The sequence below is a fragment of the Meriones unguiculatus genome, chromosome 16, assembly GCF_030254825.1.
Source record: "Meriones unguiculatus strain TT.TT164.6M chromosome 16, Bangor_MerUng_6.1, whole genome shotgun sequence".
NCBI classification, from domain to species: Eukaryota; Metazoa; Chordata; class Mammalia; order Rodentia; family Muridae; genus Meriones; species Meriones unguiculatus.
Genome location: NC_083363.1, coordinates 23264013 through 23288506, shown reverse-complemented (window position 1 = coordinate 23288506; position 24494 = coordinate 23264013). Strand labels below are relative to the sequence as shown.

The following is a 24494-nucleotide window of genomic DNA, read 5'->3' as shown; positions in this document are numbered from 1 at the left end:
TCCACCTCCTCAGTGCTGAGAGCACAGGTATGGAGCACCATGTCTATTTTATGCGGCTGGGGTTGAACTCAGGCTTCTGAGCATGCTGGGCAAGCACTCTCATCAACCAGGTCATGTCCCCAGCCTATAGGAGCTGGTTTCTTAAAAATCCCAACCACATGCCTTTAACACCAGTACTCAGGAGGCCTCTGCCTCAGGCAGATCTCTGAGTTCAAGGCCAGCCTGGTCTACAGAGCAAGTTCTAGGACAGCCAAGGCTACATGGAGAAATCCTGCCTTAAAAAACCAAACCAAAGCAAAACCATGCTGCCCTCCTTTGCAAGCTTGTTCAGCCTCTGGATGCTCTAATGAAGACTTATAACTGCATCTTCCTCATTCAGCCCTCCATTCCCAGTCTCGCCTTCTCTGGGGTCTTCCAACCAGCACAGCTTAACAGCACTCCTCCCACAGACTTGCATCAGCACCACATTCCCTCACTCAATCCCACAGCATCCTCTCTATTTGTTCTGTGAGCCCAGGGTCTTGCTCTGCTCCTCACTGTGTCTCATGCTGGGAAAGCGAGGGCAGAGCCTGAGCCATATGCACTCTAACAAAGACTGATGAAATCCTAGCTGAATCCCACACTGACTACAATCCACAGATTTGTTTCCCTGGCAAACGATCTCAAAGGAAAAGCACAGTGATTATTATGGAAACACAGGCCTGTAAGAAATGTCATGCAATCTTAGGAGCTTTAGGGTGCAAATTTAGGTAAGCAAAAACCGGGCTATTCTCTACAGCAAATCTTACAGCTGACATCCTCCCCCACCCTCCTGGATGCTGGATGCAGGCCAGGTCCTTGCCCACGCTAGGCAAGCGCTCTACCACTAAGCCACATCCTCAGCCCTGAATTTTGCATTCTTTAAATGACTAGCACATATGAACAATGTCAATTTCTTTTTTTTTCTTTTTCCCTTAGACAGGGTTTCTCTATGTAGTCCTGGCTGTCCTGGACTTGCTTTGTAGACCAGGCTGGCCTCGAACTCAGAGAGATGTGCCTGCCTCTGCCTCCGAGTGCTGGGATTATAGGTGCGTGCCACTGCATCTGTTTAACAATGCCAATTTCTATGACACTTATGATGTGGTTTATAACTACAGTGGGACTCTCTGATGATAAACTATGGTTAATAAGGTTTTCTACTTAATGTGTCCTCACTGAGGACCCATTTCCTCTCTGAGGAAGGGGACTGAGGAAATGGGAGGGGGTCAACAGAGGGTAACAGGAGTATGATTCAAATACATTATAATAAATATAAAAATGTCAAAGCGAAAAAGATTATTACAAATAATTAGTATATACTAATAAAAACATTAAAATATTATTCTCTGGCTCTGAATAAGCTAATACCTTTAAAGTGTTCAACACTAAGACCAATTTTTCACAAAAAAAGAAAAAAAAAACAAACAAACCAGGTTGAAGAGACAACTCAATGGCTAAGAACACTGGCTCCTTTTCCAAGAGGACCAGGACCCACACAGCAGTACCCACAACTGCCAAGTACCCTGGTTGCAGGGGAATCTGATGCCCTCTACTGGCCAACATAGACACTGCAGACACATGCTCCACAGACATGTACTTGGTATGTATACACACACATTATCTTTTTTTAATGAACCATTTTTACAAGGAAAAAAGGAATAACAGAAGCACTTACTAGTTTAAACAAGAAAATTTATTATGTGCAAGGCCTTTAGTCCTATAATTAATACGATCCATTTTACAACATTGTGAATTAACTTAAGTTTTTAGTATTTTCAAAAGGGAAAGAACTCCGGAGTTTATGAAAGTAAGTATTTTACAGAGAATGACTATACAACGTAACTTTCTCAAATTCAACACAGTAACAGGCTCTTCTACCAGGTGTTCTACCCAATGCTGTTCCTAGTATGAAATCAGTAAGTACTAGTCAACAGAGAACTTAACATTTAGAAATCAAGGCAGGAAATGTTCATACTTAAACAGGAAAACAATTGATTGAAAATGCAAGACACCTGTCACTTTAGCAAGGCAATTTACATAATTAGGTATAAATTATTAATTAACTTTATGTTGCTTAAGGTCCTAGCATAGGCTCAGGTACCTGACTGCATCTGAAGCTCAAAGTGCATTCCTCTAGCTTGAAGGTGACCATGGAGCTGGGCCTGGCTCACTATGGGGTGGAGGGGAGTGGCTTCAGGTTGCATGTTTCCTTTCCGTTGAACCAAGGCTTAGGTCAGGGCCATCTTGGCTCTGAACCGCTCCATTTTTGTTGGGAGAAGACTGACCATCTCTTTACTAAGTTCTAGCTCGACTTCTATTTCCTGAGCAGCCTCAGGGTGAGTTTCACAGTAATCAACAATAAATTTGTAATGTTCCAAAGATGTTGCCAAATTTTCTAGCTCTTTCTTGGGATCTGCGGTGATGATTTTGCCATAAAGACGAGCTACCCGGAACTTGGCTAACATGGCAGGACGGAGAACATCTTCCCCGATGTGCTCAGGAAATACTTTGTTTGGGTCTCTCAGGGAGTCTAAGAAGAGCTGGTAGTACTTGAGCGCAGATTTATTCAGGCTATTTATTTTTTTCACAATGTGTGAGTCGGGATCCCTGAGCTTGTCAGCAATAGCAACCTTCAAATCCATCATATCATAGTAAGCATGTGCAATTTCAAACTGAATCTGCCTGTTGACCAACAGATAGTACTGTGGATTCAAGTCCACAATCAGGGGCTCTAGCATGGCTATCCTGCGTTTGTGCATCTTGCATCGCCTCTCCATATCAGTCTCAAAGAATGCGAGCACCTTGAACAGAGCGCTGTGATCCTGGACAACTTCAATGTGGTCAGTAACATACCCATCAATCTGGAAGAACTCTTTTGCCTCAAACACATAGTGCTGACCCAGCAGGAAAAGTTCCCTGGCTTCTTCAAAATCTAATGGTCTCAAGTATCTCACTTTCTCCTCCACCGCAGAGATGGCATCACACAGCTCGCCGGTTCCAAACTGGACAGCCCTTTTCCTGATGCTTTCCTCCTCATCTAGCTCTTTCTTCCTTAAAGCTCTGAGTTCCGACTGCTTGTCAAGATCAAGCTCTCCTATGTTGTCCTAAAAGAAAAGGAGAAATGGTAGTTAAGCAGAATACCCACCTGCTGTCAAAACTACAGAGTACACTTATGTAGCTATGTGATGGAGCACATCTGTAATCCCAGGACGTAAGAGGCAGAGGCAGGAGGACTGCACAATGGAGAGCAGCCTGGGCTAAACAGCATGTTCCAAAGGTGGCTGCAGATGCAAGGCCCAGGCTCAAAGAACAAAGAGCTGGGGCAGGAGAGATGGCTCTTTTGCAGAAGACCCAGGATCAGTTCCCAGCACCCACATGTGTGTTGGCTCACAACCATCTGGAAGTCCAATTCCAGAGGATCCGATGCCCTCTTTTAACTCATGGACACCAGGTAGACATGTAGTATGCAGGCATGCAAAAATACTCATACACATAAAGTAAATAAATCTAAAAACACAACAACAAAGGCCTCACTCAGGAGGCAGAGGCAGGCAGACTTCTGTGAGTTCAGAATCCAGAGCCAGCCTGGTCTATGCTAGTGGTTCCAAACAGCCCAACCAAAGAGTAAAAACTGACCCTGGGTGGATGGCCCATGTCTGTAATTTGAGTACTCATAGTGAAGTGAGGGTGAGGCAGGGTGGGGGTTGCTGCAAGGCTGAGTTCAATGAACTACATAATGAGTTCCAGGTCAGCACATTCTGTATGGAGTATCTGACAGCAATCCTGACAATCTGAGATTAATTCCTGGGACCCTCGTGGTGGAAGAAATGAGAGTCTTCTGATCTTCCACACATGTATACATGTACATACACACACACACACACACACACGCACAATCAACTTAATTAAATACATAAAAACATGCTACGTAAGTGTTCCTCTCTGGAGGCATACCATCAGACCACTGAGGTCTTTAGATCTTCCCCCCCCCAAGATTTATTTATTTTTACTTAAGAAAGTGTGTGTGATCAGGCGCAGTGGCACTCACCTAAAATCCTAGCATTTAGGGAGGCAGAGGCAGAAAGATCTCTGTAAGTTTGAGGTCATCCTAGTCTACAGAGTTGAGTCCAGGACAGCCAAGGTTAAACAGAGAAATCCTGTCTTGGGAAAAAAAAAAGGGGGGGGGCGTGTATGAGAGAGAGAGAGAGACAGGAAATTGGGAAATATGGATGCCATGTGTCCAGGTGCCCATGGAGCCCCGGGTTGCCTGTAACTCATAACCTGAGCGCCAGGACTATACTATCATGTGCCACCCATCCGGCACCGACATCTCTCTTCCTCTCTCTTCTCTCTACTGCACTCACACTCACCCTTCCCAAGTCTCTCGAGACGAGGTCTCCTACAGGCTAATTTGGTCTTAAACTTGTTTTAAACCAAGGATGGCCCTGAACTACTGGTCTCTCTGCCTCCCTCTGAGTGCTGGGATTACAGGCTTGCACCACCACCTCATTTATGCAGTGCTGGGGATCGAGCTCATGGCTTTGTGCATGCTACATAGGCACACTAACTGAGCCATCTCTCTAGCCTACAGAGTATCTATCTTTACTTTTCCAAAGTGATCTTTTCTCAAACTTGTGCTCTGGGTTTAGTACTTTTATAGCTTTATAAGTTCTATTTTATTTACAATTATAATTATATTTCCATTTACACAAAGAGAAAAAAGTACAATAATAGGAAATTTATGTATCTACAGGTAATTTATTTTATATTCTTTCTTGGTGGCTAGAAACTAGGGTCCCATGTAGATTAGTCAGAATGATGAAGATATAGTTAACATTTAATGAGAATTTAGCATATTTCAGATACTCTTTTCTACAGTTAGATTTATTTAGTTGTGTGAGTATGCACATAGGTGTACATGCCACAGCCCATGTGAGGTCAAAGGACAACTTGTAGGAGTTGGGTCTCTTCTTTTACTGTGGTGAGGCCTGAGGATCAAACCCTGGTCTTCAGACTTGTTGGCAGTACCCTGACCTGATGAGCCACCTCACTCTTCCTGACTCAGACACTCCCGTACTTCCTGAGGCCTGTAATGCTCATAATCAGTACTAAGCAGGCATTATCATCTGTTTTTCTTGTGGGAAAACTGAGGCAAAGAGACATTAAGAAAAATGCCACAAACAGCTACAGAGAAGAGAGCCGTGCTCACAGCGGAGCTCTGGAGCCATGTCCTTACTGTAGCTGGCTCCACACCCACACTTAACTGCCGTACTGGCTGTGCTGCATAGTCAACGCTGCAACAGCTGCATCTTGAACCTTTAAGGCTGTGTCAGTCTGTAAGGTAATACTGCAAAGACATAAAAAGTAGTGAGCGCTTTCTGCCTTCAAGGACTTGCAGCCTGAGATCAGTTATGGGCCATGTGTGGCAACGCTCCTGTGATGCTAGCACTGCTACAAGTCTGAGGCCCGTCTGGACTAACGGAAGTTCCATACCAGACAGTTCTTGAGAGAGGTCCTGTCTCAAAACAGGAACAAAACACAAATTAACAAACAAAAAGAAATAAAAGAAGAGAGTAAGAGGAGGAATACCACATTTATTTATTTAGGTCAATTTAAAGGGCTGTGCCACCATACCACATCTCATGTTTTCTTTCTTCCTTTTTTTTTTTTTTAAACTGTTGGGCACCATCATGGGGGTACACACTAATTATTATCTAAGATTTATTTATATATTATGTATACAGTGTTCTGCTTGCATGTACACCTGCAGGCCAGAAGAGAGAACCAGATCTCATTATAGATGGTTGATGGTTGTGAGCCACCATGTGATTGCTGGAAATTGAACTCAGGACTTTTGGAAAAGCAGCCAGTGCTCTTAACCTCTGAGCCACCTCTCCAGCCCCTTTTTCCTTTCTTTTTAAAATTAATTTCTTTTATTATTTTATGTACATAGATGTTTTGCCTGCATGTGTGTTTGTGCACCAGGTTGGTGCCTGGTAGCTTCGAGGCCAAGGACAATGGCAGATCCCCTGGAACTGGGTTCCATTTTTTTTTTTTTTAGACAGGGTCTTAATATGTAGCCTTGGCTGTCCTGAAACTATGTAGACCAGGCTGGCCTCAAACTCACAGAGATCTGCCTGCTTCTCTCTCCTGAGTGCTGGCATGAACAGAATTTAAATGACTTAGAGTAAAGAGTTCAAGGAAGGAGATCGTTATCTATGGAGGATTAAAAAATCACTATTCAACAATTAGTATTTTCAGTAACCACTATTTCTTGGGACAATCATGTAACAATCTGAATATGGTGCTGATCCCCTCTCCCATAGTCCTTACAACCTAGAAAGAGGTTGAAAGAAAGACGTATTATTCTGTATGGTCCTTACCAGGTGTAGGGCACCCCCATTATCCCAGCATTCTAAAGGCTGAAGGAGGATAGTGGAAAGATCGAGGGAGGAGCCAATTTAGACTACAGAGTGAGACTATTAGAACAAAAAAAATACAAATAAGGATGAAGAGAGCGTTCAGTCAGAACAGTGTTAGCCATGAGAGCATGAGGAGCCTGGCTGGATTGCCAGGGCCCATACAAAATGCTTAACATGGTGCCAAGTACTTGCAACCCAAGTGCAGGTGAGGCAGAGACAGGTGCACTTCAGGGGCATGCTGGGCTAGCCAACCCAACCTGATCACCTCGCCCCAAGTCCAGTCAGAGACTCTGTCTCAAAAACCCAAGGCTGTCCTGTTTTTCACAGGCAGACATCCATGTGCACCCATTCCTGCACACACAGTCAGCCTCAGGAGCCCCACGGGAAGCTGAAGGGGAGTTCCACGTGCATACCTGCATGGAGAGCTGAGCGTTCTGCATCAGAGTCAGGCAATACTTGATCCAGCATCTTGCTATTTCCCCTTTCCTTTGATGGTAAAGTTCTGGCACATCTCCTTCAGCTTCAGGAGCTAAAACCACACAGGGACCAGGAGGTCATCGTCAGTGTTGTCTGCACTGCACACTGCCCTCTGTTCTTTCAGCTTTTCCTGACTACACCCTCACTAAGCAATGGCCTACCCAGGCAGGAGGCATTGGGTGCCAGGTGGCTGCAGATGCTCCCTAGTTTTCGTACGTCTTATCTGCAAGTGAAAACTAAGGTCACAATATATATTTCATTTTCAGTAGCTTTTTTCTTCATATGTTATGCCATCTAAATTCTGAACCTATTATTTTTAATACATATTAATTAAAAAAATGCTTCCTCTTTCAGCCATTCTTCTGGCAGAGGGAATTTGCTGTTTCCAACTCTTCCTATTACGAACAATTCTAGGCTACAGACCTCTGTATATACCTTTATCTAGAGTCTGAACTGATTTCTAGAAATTTACTTGGTCAAACAGTTTATAGAATTTAAGATATTTTAAATAAAAACCGCCAAATTATTTTTGACACATACCATATCTAATAATACTTTTTTGTTTGTTTGTTTATTTGTTAGTTTTCAAGACAGGGTTTTTCTGTGTAGCCTTGGTTGTCCTGGAATTGCTGTGTAGGCCAGGCTAGCCTACACACACTCACAGCAATCCTCCTGCTTCTGCCTCCTAGAGCTTTGGGATTCCATTTGTGTGCCACTGTGTCCGGCTCCAACAACACTTTTGTTTGCTGACAGAAAGCACGTGGAAAACAATGAATACTGTCATTTCTCACCGTTCCTCCTGACCCTTCCTGGCCTCTGTGCTAGAGATCAACTTGCTTAACACACACAAGGCCCTTGCTTTAATCCCCAGTATCACATTCACACAAAGAAGCAACCAAAGGAAAACAAAACAAAACAAAACAAAAACAACCCTGCCTAATTAAGAAAGACAATGTGAAGAGACAGCCCTTATGTGAACAGGACACTGAGCAAAGACTCCATCATGGCAAAAGAAAACATCACACAAATCCCAAGCCATAGGAGTTCTATGCAACAACCACCCTGTATTCAAAACATGTGACGAAAGATAGGGAAAGCCAAGGTACTGCCACAGAGGACAGAAAACTAAGGAGATGTGACAGCTGAAGGCAACATCCACTCTTGAGCTATATAATCTAGTACTAGAAAAGCATTTCTATAAGAGACATTAGAAGACAACTGATGAGACACAAAAAAATGTCCTGGTGTTGCATTTCCTGAATCTGCTAACTATCCTATTAGAGAGTGCGTGTTGGTTTATTTGTGATAGGGTTTTACTCTATTATCTGGGTTGACCAGAAACCCATGCCTAAAATGTGTGGCACTCTTCCTGCTTCAGCCTCTGGAGTGCTGAAATTCCAGTCATGAGCCATTATGCCTAGGTGAAGATACTCTCATTCTTAGGAAAACGGGTACTGAGTGTTCCGGTTGTAAAAACTCCTAATGCATAAAACCTCCTCTCAAATGGTTCAGAAAGAAAAATAAGTACAAATTCACAAATATTAAAAATGGTGGAGCCAGGCACACGCCTTTAATCCCAGCACTTGGGAGGCAGAGGCAGGCAGACCTCTGATTCCAGGCCAGCCTAGCTTACAGAATGAGTTCCATTCTGTTCAAGGATAGCCAGGGCTACACACAGAGAAACCCTGTCTTGAAAAACCAAACCAAACCAAAAAACCAACAAAACGACAAAACCCCACAAACAAACAAACAAACAAAAAAGAACAATGACTTCAGGGGAAGGCATATGTTAATTGTGTTTTAAAGTTTAAAACCATTTCAACAGCTTTGTGGGTAAAGAGCTCTTGCTGCTTCTGCAGGGGACCCTGATTCTGTTCTCAGCACCTACACTGTGGCTCACAGCCATATCTAATTTCAGTTCTGTGGAATGAGATACCCTCTTCTGATCTCTACAGGCACCATGCACACATGTGGCAAACATACACATATGCAGACAGAACATTCACACACATAAAATAAAATACATCAATCTAAAAAAGAAAACAAAGCTTCAGAATCCCAAATTCTTAACTATGTAGTAATTGCAGTCCTTAGAAAGCTAAGGTAGGAGGATTTTGAGTTCAAGGCCAACACAGGCAAGACTGTCTTAGTGAAAAACTATATAATGAAACACACACACACACACACATACACACACACACACACACACACACACCACTTACTGTCTTCTGTAGCTGGGATTTTTCCAGTTTGACCAAAAATAACATTAGCAGCTGACAGACAATGTCTGGCTTCCATAAAGCAGAGCTATTGGAAAAATAAGCAAGAACAATGTAACTATGACAAAGCCTTGTTTACAACTAGCAGTATCTATTAATATGGGGAAAGCTACACTATCAGGAAAAGTTCCCCAGTAAAGTTGCTATGGAAAACAGTATTATCTGGTTAAAAACAAAAACAAAACAACAAAAAAACTACCCCAGAGAAGAAACTAACAACATCCCACACTCGTGATAATGATCCAAACTGGTGGAAAGATGACTGAAAACTGACAGTCCACTTTCCTCCTGCAACCGGTTCTTCAGACAGGGCATCCTGTTCTTCAATTGCCTCACCACACCCAAGTTCAGCCTAAATAGACAAAGTCCCAGCACAGTCCATTCTTAGAACATTTATACTCTGTCAGAGGACTGCAGACTCGTTTATTTGAGGCTTCGAGATCCCTTTTATATTTCTACCATTCCGAGGCAAAAACTAGGAAGAGAGAGTCCTATCTTCTTTGTTTTGAAACAGGGTTTCACTGGAATCCTGTCTTCCAAAACCTTTGGAGGCAGCAAGACAATGAGGTTTCCCACCAAATTTGCAAGCAAACAGATTTCTACAACTTTATGGCACTACTTTGCCAACACTTGTGAAAAACTCATGATTCAAATTTGGGCACAGAAAATTTCTTAAACACTTTAAGAATATCTCTGTGTTAACCCCAAACACTTGTCATCTGTCACAGAAAAGTCAGATCACCCAGCAGAATAAAGTCTACCTTCTAGATGGAAGCTGCCCTCATTAGACAGAATGTCTGTTTGAAAGACTAATTTGGTTGGGAGGACTTCAACAGTAACACGTCTGTCGTTGACACTGAATTCAGAGTTATCACTGAGAACAGCTGGGTACCATGGGCATCAATAATCCAGTAGCATCTACACCTCCAAATGTTGGTATGAAATCCCCAACCAAAAGACATTTATGAAGAAACGTTATTTGGCTCTCTACAGAGTCTTAACCATCATTACCACTTTGGCTCTGTACAGACTGTCTTTCTAGGAACAGTGACTGCTAAAGACTGAGAATGTCTTGTGCCCTCCTGATAGAGCTGGTTAACGTGGGACTTGCCAAGCAGCAAAACCAAAACAGACGGAGATGGCAGTGATACAAACAACATCACTTTCAAACATGGTTCAAATTTCTCTTTTTGTGACAGAACTTAGCTGGTTGTGATGCAGAGAAAAACAAAACCAAAACTAAAATAACCCCAAAGGTATAAGGTACAGGAGGGGCTCATGGAAAATTACCACATGCTCCACAGAAGTAATGTTTAACAACTTCAAAGTTACATGTTCAGTCTGAACTATGAATGGCTATGGAGCTTCAGGTGTTAATTAAAATCAACTGAACATGAAAATTTCAAGTTGCTAAACAAAACAAATAAGGGGACCCCAATAGCTGGAGGGAAAAGGCCAGAACAGGGGCCTCTCATGATGACCATGATGAAATGGAGTTACAGCAGCTCGGTTTGACTGAATACAGAAAGCCTTACTTACACGCTTGATCTTAGACCAAACTTCTAGAAGCGATGCCGCAGTCACCACTGCCCTTTCTCTCCTGCTAATAGTTTTTCTGAGTGACACTCTGTGGGACAATACTTCAAACACAGGGCACGTTTACAGAATGAGCTAACAAAGGCTTAGTAAGGAAAAGGCTGAGGGGAAGGCGGCAGGCCACAGGGTTGAAAGAGGGATGCTGATGGGCTGAGAATTACCAAACAACAGAGCTCTAGGAACTAGTGCTACAAATAGAAATAATTTCTGCTGCTGAACATGGAGGTGCATGCTTTTGTTCACAGTACTTGGGAGGCAGAGACAGGCAGCCCTCTTTGAGTTTGAGGCCACCCTTGTCAACATGTAACAAGTTTCAGGCCACCAAGGGCTGACACAGTAACACCCTGCCTCTAAAAAAAAAAAAGAAAGAAAAAAAAGAAAGAAAAAGAAAAAAAGAAATGGTTTTAGTACTAAAAACTAAAGTACTGGAAAAGAAATACAACACAATGCTAAGTGACTGGATAAGTAGCTATGAAGCTCAAATTTGTCCCTGGGGGATAGTTCACAAGTCTGTCATGAAACCTTGAACTCTGTAACTCAGCACATATTTTCAACATTAAAAATGATTATTAGAGGGCAGTGAATTCTGAAAAGCAACTGAAACACATCACATGCTTTTATCAAAGCCCACATTTAACTGTCAACTTCCTCAGACAAATTCTCATAGTTGTAAGATTAGCATTACATGAAGATAAAGTTTTATCTGCAACAAGATAAAAATCTGCAGTTTAAGGTAACACAGCACAAGAGTGAAATGTGCAGTGTGCCAATAGCTGAACAGAACTGGTGTTAGGTAACTTGTCATCTGAGGGCCTAGCAATATTCAGGGCATGACAAAAATCAGCACTTTAGAGATCCAAAGGTAGGGGGAGGGGAAAGAACATGATCAGAATGTATTACATGAAATCCTCAAACCATAAATAAAAACATTACTTTTATTTAAAAAAAAGTATTCATGCATCAAAGCACTCCAATACTGTTCTGCTAAAGCAGCTGGCTGTGCCCTCACCCAGTTTTAAGTTTTAAGAAAACACCAGCCACCTGCACTGACAGCACTATTGGTCCTGTCTTCATGCACTACCAAGGCTGTTCGAGAACTGACCTTATTGATGTAAAACTGTGACAGTGTAGCAGCGTTGATGGCCCATTCCATGGGATGGTAGGCATTGTGCTCGAGCTGGCGTTTCAGTGTGCTATGGCAATAATGAGCAGCCTTCTCGAACATTTCCATGTGCTGGTAGACTTGAGCCAGGTAATACAGGTTATGAGTATAAACCTTCTCAAATCTGCGAAGGAAAAAAATTGACATATGCATGATTTATAAGAACATTTCATATATTTGAGTTGAACTTGGCCCTTAAATCTATCTGACAAACAAGGAAACTGAGTCTCAGAGTTGAACAAAGTTAAGTAACTTGTAAGTGACAAATGGACATAAGATTCCACACTGTGTCCTGGAGCAGCAACGGGAAGCAGTAAACACCATGTGCAAATAAATTCCTTTTTTTTTTTTCTTAGATTTACATCAAGTTAAGAAACTAACTTAACTTTAAAGTTTTAAATAATTATTTGTTGTATGTATGTTTATATGTATGAATGCTACATGTTTATAGATGTCAACAAGAGCCAGAAAGAGCATAATCCCCTGAAGCTGGAATTAAACCTGGGACCTCTGCCAGAGCAGCGAGTGAGTGTTCTTAACCTCTGAGCCACCTCTCTACCCCATGTCTGCATTCATGAGCAAGTACCCAGTGAGACTGTAAGGTACACCTGTGGTCTCTATGAAGACTAACCTTTTTGATCTCTCTTGTTCAGTAAGTTTCTCTTCTTCAGGAAGAAAATGCTCAGTCGGGTCAAGAGGCGGGCTCCCAATCTGTGGTTAAAAAACATTACAGCTTTAAACACAAACACCAAGCGCTCCCTCCTGGAGGGACTGAAGAAATGAGCTTTGTCTTTGACAGCCTTACTATCTAACTCTGCAACTCAGGCTGGCCTCAAATTCATAGTCCTCTTATCTGGGACTATAGGCAAGAAGTTGCCTTCCCCCGCCCCCTAAGACAGGGTTTCAGAGCTGGAGAGGTGGCTCAGTGGTTAAGAGCACTGGTTGTTTTTCCAGAGAACCCAGGTTCAATTCCCAGGACTCATATGGCAGCTCACAACTATTTGTAAGTTCAGTTTTAGGGAATCTGGCACCCTCACACAGACCTACATGAAGGCAAAACACCAATGCACATAAAAACAAACAAACAAACAAACAGTCTCAGTATTTTGAGTGCCAGAATTATAGGTGTGCACCATCAGACCTGGCTTTAGTTGAATAATTAAGTATTTTGAATATTGCTTTGTCTACTGTTGGTTTAATATTCTTTTGGGATGTATACAATTTACCCTTGTTCATTCACATGCTGATTTCTCTACCCTACTATCTGGTTTCAATCCAGACATTGCATCACCTGTCTCAAGTTTGTGTAAACATGCCACCATTTGTTCTCTGTATTGTCAATTAAATATCCAGCCCCAATGCTGAGCAATGGAGAGTATAGGGTGGGATATCCTAGTCCAGAGAAGGGTGAGAAGGAAATAAAGGGGGGAGGAGGGAGAGAAGAGGGAGGAGAGAGAATCTGGAGGAGAGGTCTTGGAACCACATGGAGAGATGGACCAGACCTAAGATTTCACAAAAAGCAAGTATAATGGGTGAAATCTAAATGACAGGAAACTAAGAGGGCTTGGAGGTTTAGGATGGAATAACTATTGCCCAGCATTGTGCTCCAGGTTAATTAAATAAACCCCAGTCTCTGTGTGGTGATTCGGGTATACAGCTGTTTTAGGACTAACCGCTGCTTAACTAAAAAGATAAATCAATAATAAATATTAATATTCAACAACAGTCTACTAAAAAGACTCTTTTAAAAACCTACATAAATTAGGCAGTGGTGACACATGCTTTTAATCCCAATACTTAGGAGGCAGAGATAGTGGATCTTTGTGAATTTGAGGCTAGCCTGGTCTACAGAGCAAGTTTCAAGACAGCCAGGGCTAAATAACAACAACAACAAAACATTATCTCAAGAACAAAAACATGCAAACAAACAAATAAGTCTACAGAAGTTTGGAAGGAAGAAAAAAAGGGACAAATGATATAATCTCAAAAAAACTAAACCAAAATAAACTCACAACACCTCATTGCCAAGCCTGACCACCCAAGTTTGATGGTAGAAAGAGAAGGCCTGTGCTTGTACAGCCAGACACACACACACACACACACACACACACACACACACACACAAATGTAATAAAACAGAAAGTCTACATAAGCATAAAAACATAATTTTTATCTTCTTGGGTAATAGTGTTCAAACTGTTACTACAAATGAAAATCAATTTGGGGAAATAAGGGAAGGTTTTTAAAAAATAATTTATTAAAAAAATAGTAATTTATTTATTTTTATTTTATGTGCATTAGTGTTTTGTCTGCGTGTGTGTCTGTGTGAGGATGTCAGATCATGGAGTTACAGATAGTTGTGAGCTGCCGTGTGGGTGCTGAGATTGAGCCTGGGTCCTCTGGAAGAGCAGCAGTCAGTGTTCTTAACTGCTGAGCCAGCTCTCCAGCTCCAGCAAAGCTTATTTATTTATTTATTTTTATTTTGTTTTATTTTATTTTATTTTGAAACAGAGTTTCTCTGTGTAGCCCTGGCTGTCCTGGACACACTCTGTGGACGAGGCTCACCTTGAACTCACATACATTAAATGTTACATCACTTTTTCAATACTAAGTAAGAACCAGTAGTCAGAATGCTTACTGTCTCAGGAAAGTCTCTTAGGCTGTTTCCTCAGTCACAGCCTCATAAGGCTGTCAGGATGTCTGATTTACTATTCACAATTCCATTACAACATGAAGGCTTTTGGGTGGGCATAAATGTTAACCCTTTGTGAGGACAGTGCCAACTACAAGTCTGTCCTTGCCTCTTGCTATAGTTTCTGTGGTGCTTGGGAATGAACCCAGAGTCTAGCATATGCTAAGCATACAGTCTATCAGGCCCCCATCCTTGCTTAACTGAAGTCATCAAGTTCCCATGGACAGTATTTTCTATACAGAATGTGAGCTTACATCCTGTCCTTGTGAGCTTTGCTATCAACTTAACACATCAAGTTGTGATTAAATGATGTATTATTTATAAATTACTGATAAGTGTCTAAATACTGTTTATGAAATAAAGCATCATTCTGATATCTAAGACTTTGCCTCTTAGCCAGAAGAGGTGGAGACAGGAGTATCATGAGACCAATTCTGCCTACACAATGAAGAACTGTCTCAAACAAAAACAATTAGTATTTGATTGATGGATTTTAAAGCCAATAACTGCAACAGTGGTAATGCACAGAAAAATACTGTGCCTGATAATTTTCTTTCATGGAGAAAAGGGGGACGGGGAGGCAGACAGCAGCCAAGGTGATTTGTTATCTTGAGTGCTATGACCCCTGAAGTGAGAATTTCCATCTATGTTCTCAGAGCCCCTGAAACTGAACAGCACTTCCTGAGCACCGCCCTGCAGGGAGCTAGGAAGCTGCTGTGGATCTAGCCCAGCATACTTGCTCTGCTTCGTATACAGAGACACTCAACTGTATAAGCTGCCTTTCAGACAGGGGGAAAATAACCAAGAAAAACCATCTGTTGGAGGTCAGTCTGACGCATGTTACTGGCCCTCAAGATCTGGTTACACCTATTCTTGTTCTGTAAACCTAAGAATACCTGACTGGTTGATTAAATAGCCCATAGCGGGGCAGGGCAGAATGGGGTAGGTGTGGCTAAAAAAAGTTCCCAGGCTTCCAGGACAGGAGAATCATGGGAGAGAGGAGGAAGGAGGCCATCACAATGGGTTAGGTGGAGAAGGTACCATGTGGGCGAAGAGAAAGGACTCTGAGGATGGCATGGATGGAGAAAACACTCAGATGAAGAATACAAGCAAGTATTTTATAAGATTATGGATGGTAGGTAGTTCTGATAGGAGGATTAAGGCTGATGGCATTGGATGGGGGCTGAGAGGTGAATGGTGAGATAGAAATATCTGCCCAGCCCAAGGTAAATAGGACAAATAAAATCTAACAGGTGTCTGTGTCTTTATATGTGATAGTGGGTTATTAGATAATACCACCACGATAATCTAAGGCCTAATAATAAACATTACATAGCCCAACACTCATATTTTTTATTTACAACAATGGTCCTGAAGCTGAGAAACCAAAGAATTAAAAATTAGTTTTCTTGGGTTATTGGATTAAAGTTTAAAGCACAAGCCTGAACAAAGGCCAGACAGGTGGAGATATGTCCAGCCACCTGCAGGAAGGAACCAGCCTTACTGCATTCTTTCCTGGTCACTAGAGATACAGTTGCTAGGAAACCAGCTCAGATCGCCCCTCTCCCCTAGCAACAGCCAAAGAAAGGAAGCCAGACCATTAAAGGTTTTGTTGCCTTCAACAGCCAATCAGTTCAAAATGCAACATCCTCTTTTGTGTTTCAACCAATAGACACTTGCCAGGATGGAATTCCCCTGCTTTGGGTGTGCTGGGAGGGACTGGGATCTATAAATCACCCACCTACCCTGAACTCAGGGCTCTACTCTCAACTGTGGCATCAGTGAGGGTGTGAGCCCAAGCTCTGGCTTGTAATAAAAAGTTCCTCATGTGTTTTGTAATGGACTCGATGCCTGGACGTCTTTTGGTTTTCATGTGAATCAGGCACAACATACTTGGGGGCTCGTCTGGACCCCCAAGCCCCCCCCAGGATGCCCAAGCAGGAGGATGGAAACCCCAGATAAGCACTTCTGTCTTGGGTAAGTTCTGTGTCTCTGTTCTGTCATTCTGCTTTCTTGACATCTCAAAGTGGTACACAGAGGGCGGCCAGGGAGCGGCCATGTTGATGGTACACTAGCTGATGAGCTGGCAGACCACGGCCACAGAGAGCTGGAAGACACCCCAGATCCCGGTGGGTACAGGGCTCCCCAGTATCACTGTGAGGGACACAGGGTCCCAATTCTGTTTGATAAGCCTAGAAGAAAGTGGCTCGCTCCCACAGACACAGGAAGTGCCACCAATGAACTGATTTTGGGTTCTTACCCACCTCGCCTGGCAGAATCTGTTTGGCTCCACCTGCCGGATATCGACCTGGCACAGCACTACAAGCTGGGGCATCTCTGGTTACTGGTGGGAGCATGCCTCAGGACGGGACAAGTAGAGAACAGCCAAGAGCTGGGCAGGGGGCGCAAGCTTGTCCAGACTGACAGAACAAAGTACACTTGAAATTACAGCTGGAGGGTGTAAGAAAAGTTTTGTCTGTTTAAATGTACGTATGGCCATTACATGCTTATCCCTGACTGATCCTAAATGGCTAATATGCTCTGTATGTCTTAGTTATAGATAAACAATTTTTGGGTTATGTTTAAAGGTTAAATTCACACTCTTGTTTAGAACATATATATATATCTGTACATATGTGTTTGTAACATCTATAGAAGCACAGTTGTTTTAAAATAGCAACCATGTGACTTGCCATGTGATGTGACTCTGCCATCTTGAAATTGCCATGTGGTATGGGGTAGGGCAGAAAAAATTTCAGAACCTCTTAAGTCATAAATAAATTTTGTTTATCATCCTATCTCCTTTTAGACTAAGAAGACGAGTCTCATTTTAAATTGATATTGATTTTAGAGACTGAATTGTTTACACTGGTAAAATTTGGTTTTGACTTTTAAAATTATGTTTATGCTTTCTGACTTCACTCCTAATAAGGTTACTTTATTTTGATATTGCAAAAACAGATTTCTTCTAAAATGTGTTTAAGGCTATGAAACATTTTAAAGTTTATCAGGTATTTTGTAATAATGTCTTCATAGATTATATCTATAGATAGATAGATATAGATATAATCTATATAGATACATATAGAGCCTCAAAAATTGTATTTTTGTGGCTCTACTCTCAACTGCTGCATCGGTGAAGGTGTGGCCCGAGCTTGGGCTTGTAATAAAAAGATCCTCATGTGTTTTGCAATGGACTCGACTCCTTGCGGTCTTTTGGGGGTCACACGAATCGGGCATAACAGAGCAGGGCTCTCAACACAGTAATCACAGCACCAGCATAAACGTTACCTTGTGCAATAACAAACTCTCAGGCCCAGCCCAGAATTGCTGCAGAAGGGCCTGAAGCCAGGTCTGCTGAGGCTTTTGTTTTGGTTTGTGATGGTCTTGCTGTGTGGTATGGCTGGTCTTGAACTCAAGCTTCTCCTCCCTAAACCTTCCAACTTGCTGGAATTACAAGAGCCTACATGAGGCTTAACAAGTCCTTTGGGTGATTCTGATATCACACCACAGCCACAAAGACTTCTGATGTGTTCTGGTAACTGCTTTCCCTTAAAGCACTGTTGTCTTTAGTGAAAACAACATAAAATCTATAGTCTAAAAACAAAAATGAGCTGGAGATGGCTCAGGGTTAAGAGCACTGGCTGCTCTTGCAGGGCATCTGGCTGGGTTCAGTTCCCAGCATTGACACAGTGGTTTCAAAACCACTGTAACCAGTTCCAAGGAATCTGATGCCTCCAAGGGCACCAGGCATGCACACAGTGCACAGATATACATGCAGCAAACACTCACACACAAAAAAATGAAATAAATAAATTAAAATAAACTACTACAAACTATTCAAATCAAATGTATGTTTGGATAACATTAGACTATTTCCTTTATGATTATATTAAGACCATCTCTGCCATTATACTCTACCCAAGGATTATTTTTAAGAACCTCAATGTTAAATATGAAGTAATTTCAGACAGCACTAACGAGAAATTCCTGGGTATACTGAAAAAAAAAAATCACATCAATATCATGAATAGAATATTCTTATGTGTGCATCTGCTTGTGGAGGACAAAGGTCAACTTCAAGTGTTCCTCAGAAGCCAACATCTTGCTTTTTTTGTGCCAGGGTGTCTCTCTGGTTTGGGACCTGCTGAGCTGGCTAGGGTGGCTGGCTCTGAGCTCCAGAGCCACTGGCTTCTCAGCCTCTGTATTACAAGTATACGGCAGCCAGCGCTTTTATATGGGCTCTGGGGGTAAAACTCAAGTCTTCAGGCTTGCATGGCAAGCACTTTATAAAGGTAGCCATCTCCAAAGCCCATCAGCTCTTGACTAGTTTTAGTCCAAATTTACAATTTTTAAATTAAGGTTTATTTATTTATTTTATACATGAGTGTTCTATCTGCGTGTACACCTGCATGCCAGAAGAGGGCATCAGGTCCTAGTACAGATGGTTGTGAGTCACCATGTGGTTGCTGGGAATTGAACTCGAGGACCTCTGGAAGAGCAGACAGTGCTCTTAACCGCTGAGCCATCTCTCCAGCCTCCCAAATTTACATTTTCATCTGCCATGGAACATACCTCTTTCATGTACTGATTATACAGTGCTTCCGATGACTCCAGGTAAGTCCGTGCGGTTTCAATCTCTTCCCTTTCAGACCACAAGATGCCCAGGTTATTCTGGAAAGCGAGGAAAGAAAATTAAATTGAATTGTAATTGAATACATCCAATTAAAGTGACTCACAGTGTCAAAGTCAGTATTTTCTGACTTTGCTTCCTGCCCACGAGATGTCCTGCATACTACCACAGCCACACACAGCCCATGCAGCCAAGCAAACTGAACTAACTTTCTGAAAGAAAAAAAACAAAATTCCTCTCTTTAAGCGTTTATATCAGGAACTTTGGTCACAGCTACACAAAATTACCTAACACAGATCTATAATGAATGCTAGGATAATGACATCTTCATCTCTGATCATGCTTATGAGATTCTCTTTTTAAAATTATTAGTTCTATTATTCTTCTTTAAAATTTTATTTTTATGTACACTTGGTGATTGTGTGAGGGAATCAGATCTACTGTAATTTGAGCTACAGACCAGACAGTTGTAAGTTGCCTTGTGGGTGCTGGGAATTTGAGCCAGGGTCCTCTGGAAGAACAGCCAGTGCTATTAACCACTAAGCCATCTCTCCAGCCCCAGTTCTATTATTCCTAATATTGCTGTTATTAATGTTGAATTTCTAAAAAGTCTGTAACTAGTTATGACTTACTTACAGGAATGCCACTGACGGACCTTAGGTATGTGTGCATATATACGCATTTCTTAGGGGTTTTCTTTGTTTTGAAACAGTCTGCCAACATAGCCCTGACTGTTCTGAATCTTGCTATGTGGACCAGGCTGGCCTGGAACTCACAGAGCTCCACCTGCCCCAGCTTCCTAGGTGCTGTGATTAAAGGAGTAAGCCACCACCTAGCTCTATGTATCTTAAGGATAACATATTTAACATAGTTTCCTTTCTTGTTTTGTTTAACTTGATTCTCAGAAATACAAGCAAATGCAAACAATGCTATTTATCTTTTAGTTTTTATTTTATGCGCATGGGTATTTTGCTTGCATGTATGTCTGTGCAATACCTGTGGAGGCCAAAGGTGTGGGGTCCATTGGGACTGGAGTTACAGATGGTTGTGAGCCTCCAAATGGGAGCTGGGAATCCAACCCCTACCCTTTGAAGAGCAGCCAGTGCTCTTAACCACTGAGCCACGTCTCCAGTGCCACCCTGAGACCCCCTTACTTTAGGTGTACCAAGAGTGCAACGTGTATCTTAAGATCAGCAATACCCAGTATGCCCTGCAGACGCACTCTTCACACTCTGCAACGGTTCCTAACACTGCAGCCGCAGAGTGGGTACTTTTAATGTTTAAGTTTAAAACCCTTTCAAAAAGCTGTGTCACGTGTATGTGTAGGTGTACCGAGATATGCTCGTGGAAGGCTACACACAGGAGTCAGTTCTCCTGTCATCACACGGGTCCCAGAAATTGAACTCAAGCAAAAGGGCCTTTACCTCAAGCCATCTCTCCAAGACCTCCTAAGATTTTAAACCTTTTAAAAAAGCTTGGTTTTTGTTGTTGTTGCTGCTGTGCCAAAATACTCTGACAAAAACAACTTTTAAAATACACATTTTATTTGAGCTCACAGTTTGAAGGGACAGTTTGTTGTGTTGCAGAAGGCATGGAACCAGGAGCATTACGTGGCTGGCCTCACTGAAACCACAATCAGTACAGAGAGAAACGCTGGCACTGGCTGGCATTTTCCAAGGGACGCTGCCACCCACATCCAGAGTTCATTTCTTTGCAAACACCCCCCCAGGTACGGTCACAGGGGCATCTCTTGGGTGATTCCAAATCCAGTCAAGCTTCAGCAGAGTGACCTCACACAGGGTTAAAGCTTAGGAACTGATAAAGCGGGTTATTTTGATTCCCCCCCCCCCTTTGGGCGTTTTTTGAGACAGGGTTTTTCTCTGTAGCCTTGGCTGTCTGGAACTAGCTCTGTAGACCAGTCTGGCCTTGAACTCACAGAGATCCTCCTGCCTCTGTATCCCAAGTGCTGGCATGCAGGCTGACCTGTTGTTTGAACTGGACATCTTCTAAATTTCTTTAGCACACTTGTGTATATGAACATACGTAAACTATCCCTATCTGTGTCACCTACTGTAGCTGTGAGTAGTGAGTAGAAAAGACAGGGAGTGATTATTGTTGTTGTTATTATTATTATTTGGCTTTTCATTTTAACGAATCATGATAAAAGTTTTGAGATTTTCCCTTAAGGCCTACCTACCCAACAATCAATCTTAGCAGATATTCCCTGTTTCACATATATGAGTATATATGGACAGTAGGATGAAAATGTCTATAAGCCGAAGAAAGTAACCTGGCATATGGAAGTCAGATGTCATTTGTTTTTTTTTTCCCATAGTGTGAAGATGAAACCTGGAGTGCTAAGTAAATGCTCTACCACTGAGTTATACCCACGGGTCTGGAAAACTCTACCCACTATTTGAATTTTGAAGTGTTATGTTCTCCAAAGCAGAAAGTCAAACTTGCTTCTTAATAAACTATTCATCCTATAAATGGGACACAGTGTTTACAAAAATTTGAAGATCAGAAGGAGAGATCAGTTTGGACCAATGAACTTACTAAAACAAAAGTCAGTCATGGTGGCCCATTCCTGTAATCCCAGCAAGTAGGGTGAGGCAGGAGGATCATGGGTTAAGGCCAGCCTGGGCTACAAAACAACACTCGGTATAAAAATAAAGTGTGTGTGTGTGTGTGTGTGTGTGTGTGTGCAGAGGAGGGTCCTAGAACTGAGGAGTTGGAGACTGTAAGATGAAGTTAAGCATTAGAGACGTGAAATCCTGTCTAAACACAAACAAACAAACAAAGTTATTAAAAGGTCTCGAGACACCTTATGAGGAAAAAGAAAGTTATTAAAACATCTTGAGTCACATGAAGAAAAGGTGGGAATTCCTTGCTGAGCAATCAAACGAATATAGTAAGAATGTGAACATTTTGAGCCAGGCGCCGGTGATGCACGCCTGTAATCCCAGCACTCTGGGAGTTCGAGGCAGATGGATCTCTTTGAGTTCGAGGCCAGCCTGGTCTACAGAGTCCAGGATAGCCAGGGCTACACAGAGAAGCCCTGTTGGGGGCAGGGGGAGATATTTTGTTTTGAACTAAGATTGTGTTACTCTTGCTATCCCTTGTCATTTTGAATCTCGGTGGGTTTTTCTTTATAGAATGAAACTAACCTGGTCAAGAAGTTGGAAAGCGTAGACTCTACGGTTCTGCCCAGGACTAAGGAAGGTAGCAAGCGAGGCTGGGTGAGGTGGTGAGGGCTCAGAGGGAGCTCGCAAGCAGACGGTGGGGCAGGTGTTAAGACAAATTAAAAGGGACTAAGCTTCGCTTTGTAGCCGAGGCTAGCCAGGATCTCGAAGCAACCCTTCTGTGGCAGCCTCCCGAGTGCTACGATTACAGGTCTGGGGTTCTGCGCTGCTGGGGACGAACCAACTGAGACATCCCTGAATCTCACCTGCGCCTGGATGTAGACAGACACGCAGTCGAGCGACAGGCGGTAGGGGCGCAGCAGGCACAGGCACCTGACCAGGTGCTCCTCGCCGGCAGACAGTTCCTCCGTGTCGATGTGGTTCACGCCAAGGTGGAACTCGACCACCGCGAGCCGCAGCACCCGCTGCGCTCCCGGGCCCTCGGTGTCCCGCGGCTCGGCCGCGCCCTGGGCCTGGTCCCCAGGCCCATCCTCGGCGGCCCGTTCGTCGTCGTCGTCCTCGGGCGCCGGGCCCAGCAGCGCGCGCACCTCCTCCAACAGCGCGCGCGCGCCGTACTTCGACTTGTAAGGCTCCTTCTCCGGGTTCTTGTGCAGCTCCACCCGAGACAGGGCCAGCGCCGCCTGGAACTTCTCACGGATCTCCGGCCCCAGAGCGCCTGCCATCGCGGCCTGAGCTGATGGCCGCCTCCCCACCTGAGGACCAGACGCCGGAGGCCCCCGCGTTGCGACACTTCACTTACGGCGCGTCGTGACTGTAGAGCGCCGACCAATGAACTCCGTAGGGGGCCGCGCGAGACGCTCGGCAGCAGCCAACCGGAGGGCGCTCTGGTCGCCACAACAGCCGTCGCCAGGGCAACGAAGCTCTCACGGGCGGAGGACAGAGCCTTCATCTGCTCCTGGAGCTGTGTGGCTTCTCGCGCTTCATCCCGAGGGATGGATATACAGTTTCTATGAAAATGTTCAGAATCAGATCTGTGGGGTATAGCTTAGGGGTAAGGTACTTACCTAGAGTGCCTGAGACCGGGGGTTCAGTCCCTAACTTAAATGAAATTCAAGGTACCGTTAACACTAATTTCTCTCGGTAACTGCTCAGTTGCTAGGCAGGAATCGTACAATATTAGTGTATTAGCCTATCACTGAGTAAAGATTATTTGGAGGGAACGTGTACCACGGAGTGCATGTAGAGGTCAGAGGACAGGCCCTTGGGAATCAAACTCAGCCCTTCAGGCTTAGCCTTTACTTCCTGAGCCAGCTCACATGCTTCCAACCACCTGAAAATCTTATAGAGGCCCGGAGCCAGGTGTGGTGGCAATTATCTGTAGACTTACACCTGCGCCAGATCTTGTTTCAAGCTAGCAAATAGATTCATTCTCCGTTTCAGCCCTTTATTTTTGAGATGGTTTGCTGCTACGTAGCGCGGGATAGCCTCAGACTCAACATCTTCCTGTGCAGCTGCCGCACACCCCGGCATCCAGGGCTCTAGAATTCATGGGTGAACCACCACCCAGCCACGCTGGTGCTTACTTTGTAAGTTTTGGAGCTCTGAAGGGAAAGCATTGTAGCTCTGCTCCGGAGAAAGTATTACAGCTCCGGAAAGTCACAAGGCACAATGAACCTCAGGTAGATTTAATGGGAGGAATGGCTGAGAAACAGCAGTGGGTTGAAAAGTAGGCAGGGCTTACCTAGGCTTTCTTAGAGAGCAGCACTTCCCAGGGTGAAGTTTGGTGGGATTTCAAGTCCTGAGCTTGGGGAGTTCAGGGATTGGTGGCTTTTTTTACCTACCTCCCCCTCCCCCCTTTCCTGGATTGGGCCCATGGGTCAGGACAGGAAGGCCTTGCAGGCCTCGGGGGTCTTTGGCTGAGGCTTATGGCTGTGGAGAGAAGCTACCGCCGCAGCGGCAACTCCTTTAGTGGCGCCTTTCAGCCCACTTGTGCTACCTCACAGATCCCTGAGGTGTGCCACTCACGGACTATATATTAGTACTAATATTAATATTTATTTATTGAGACAGGT

The 24494-nt window shown here is 43.5% G+C and overlaps 1 protein-coding gene across 1 annotated transcript; it reads right to left on the bottom strand.

Moving 5' to 3' along the window:
- Positions 1-1693: 1693 nt before the first annotated feature.
- On the bottom strand, positions 1694-23222 carry Kifbp (kinesin family binding protein). Its single transcript, XM_021651459.2, has 7 exons — positions 22728-23222; positions 19222-19320; positions 12586-12665; positions 11895-12078; positions 9140-9224; positions 6854-6969; positions 1694-3122 (listed from the first exon to the last, which is right to left on the bottom strand). Exons 1-7 carry the CDS (start codon positions 23142-23144, stop codon positions 2247-2249), a joined length of 1857 nt encoding a protein of 618 aa, XP_021507134.1. The 5' UTR covers positions 23145-23222; the 3' UTR covers positions 1694-2246.
- Positions 23223-24494: the final 1272 nt, after the last annotated feature.

What these genes read in the sequence shown, in the direction of transcription:
- Kifbp (XM_021651459.2), bottom strand. Translation starts at nt 23,144, where the DNA reads ATGGCAGGCGCTCTGGGGCCGGAGATCCGTGAGAAGTTCCAGGCGGCG. An exon ending in CTGTCTACATCCAGGCGCAG is followed by an intron (nt 19,321 to 22,727) that starts GTGAGATTCAGG and finishes CTCGCTTTCCAG; the next exon opens with AATAACCTGGGCATCTTGTG. An exon ending in ATAATCAGTACATGAAAGAG is followed by an intron (nt 12,666 to 19,221) that starts GTATGTTCCATG and finishes TTTTAACCACAG; the next exon opens with ATTGGGAGCCCGCCTCTTGA.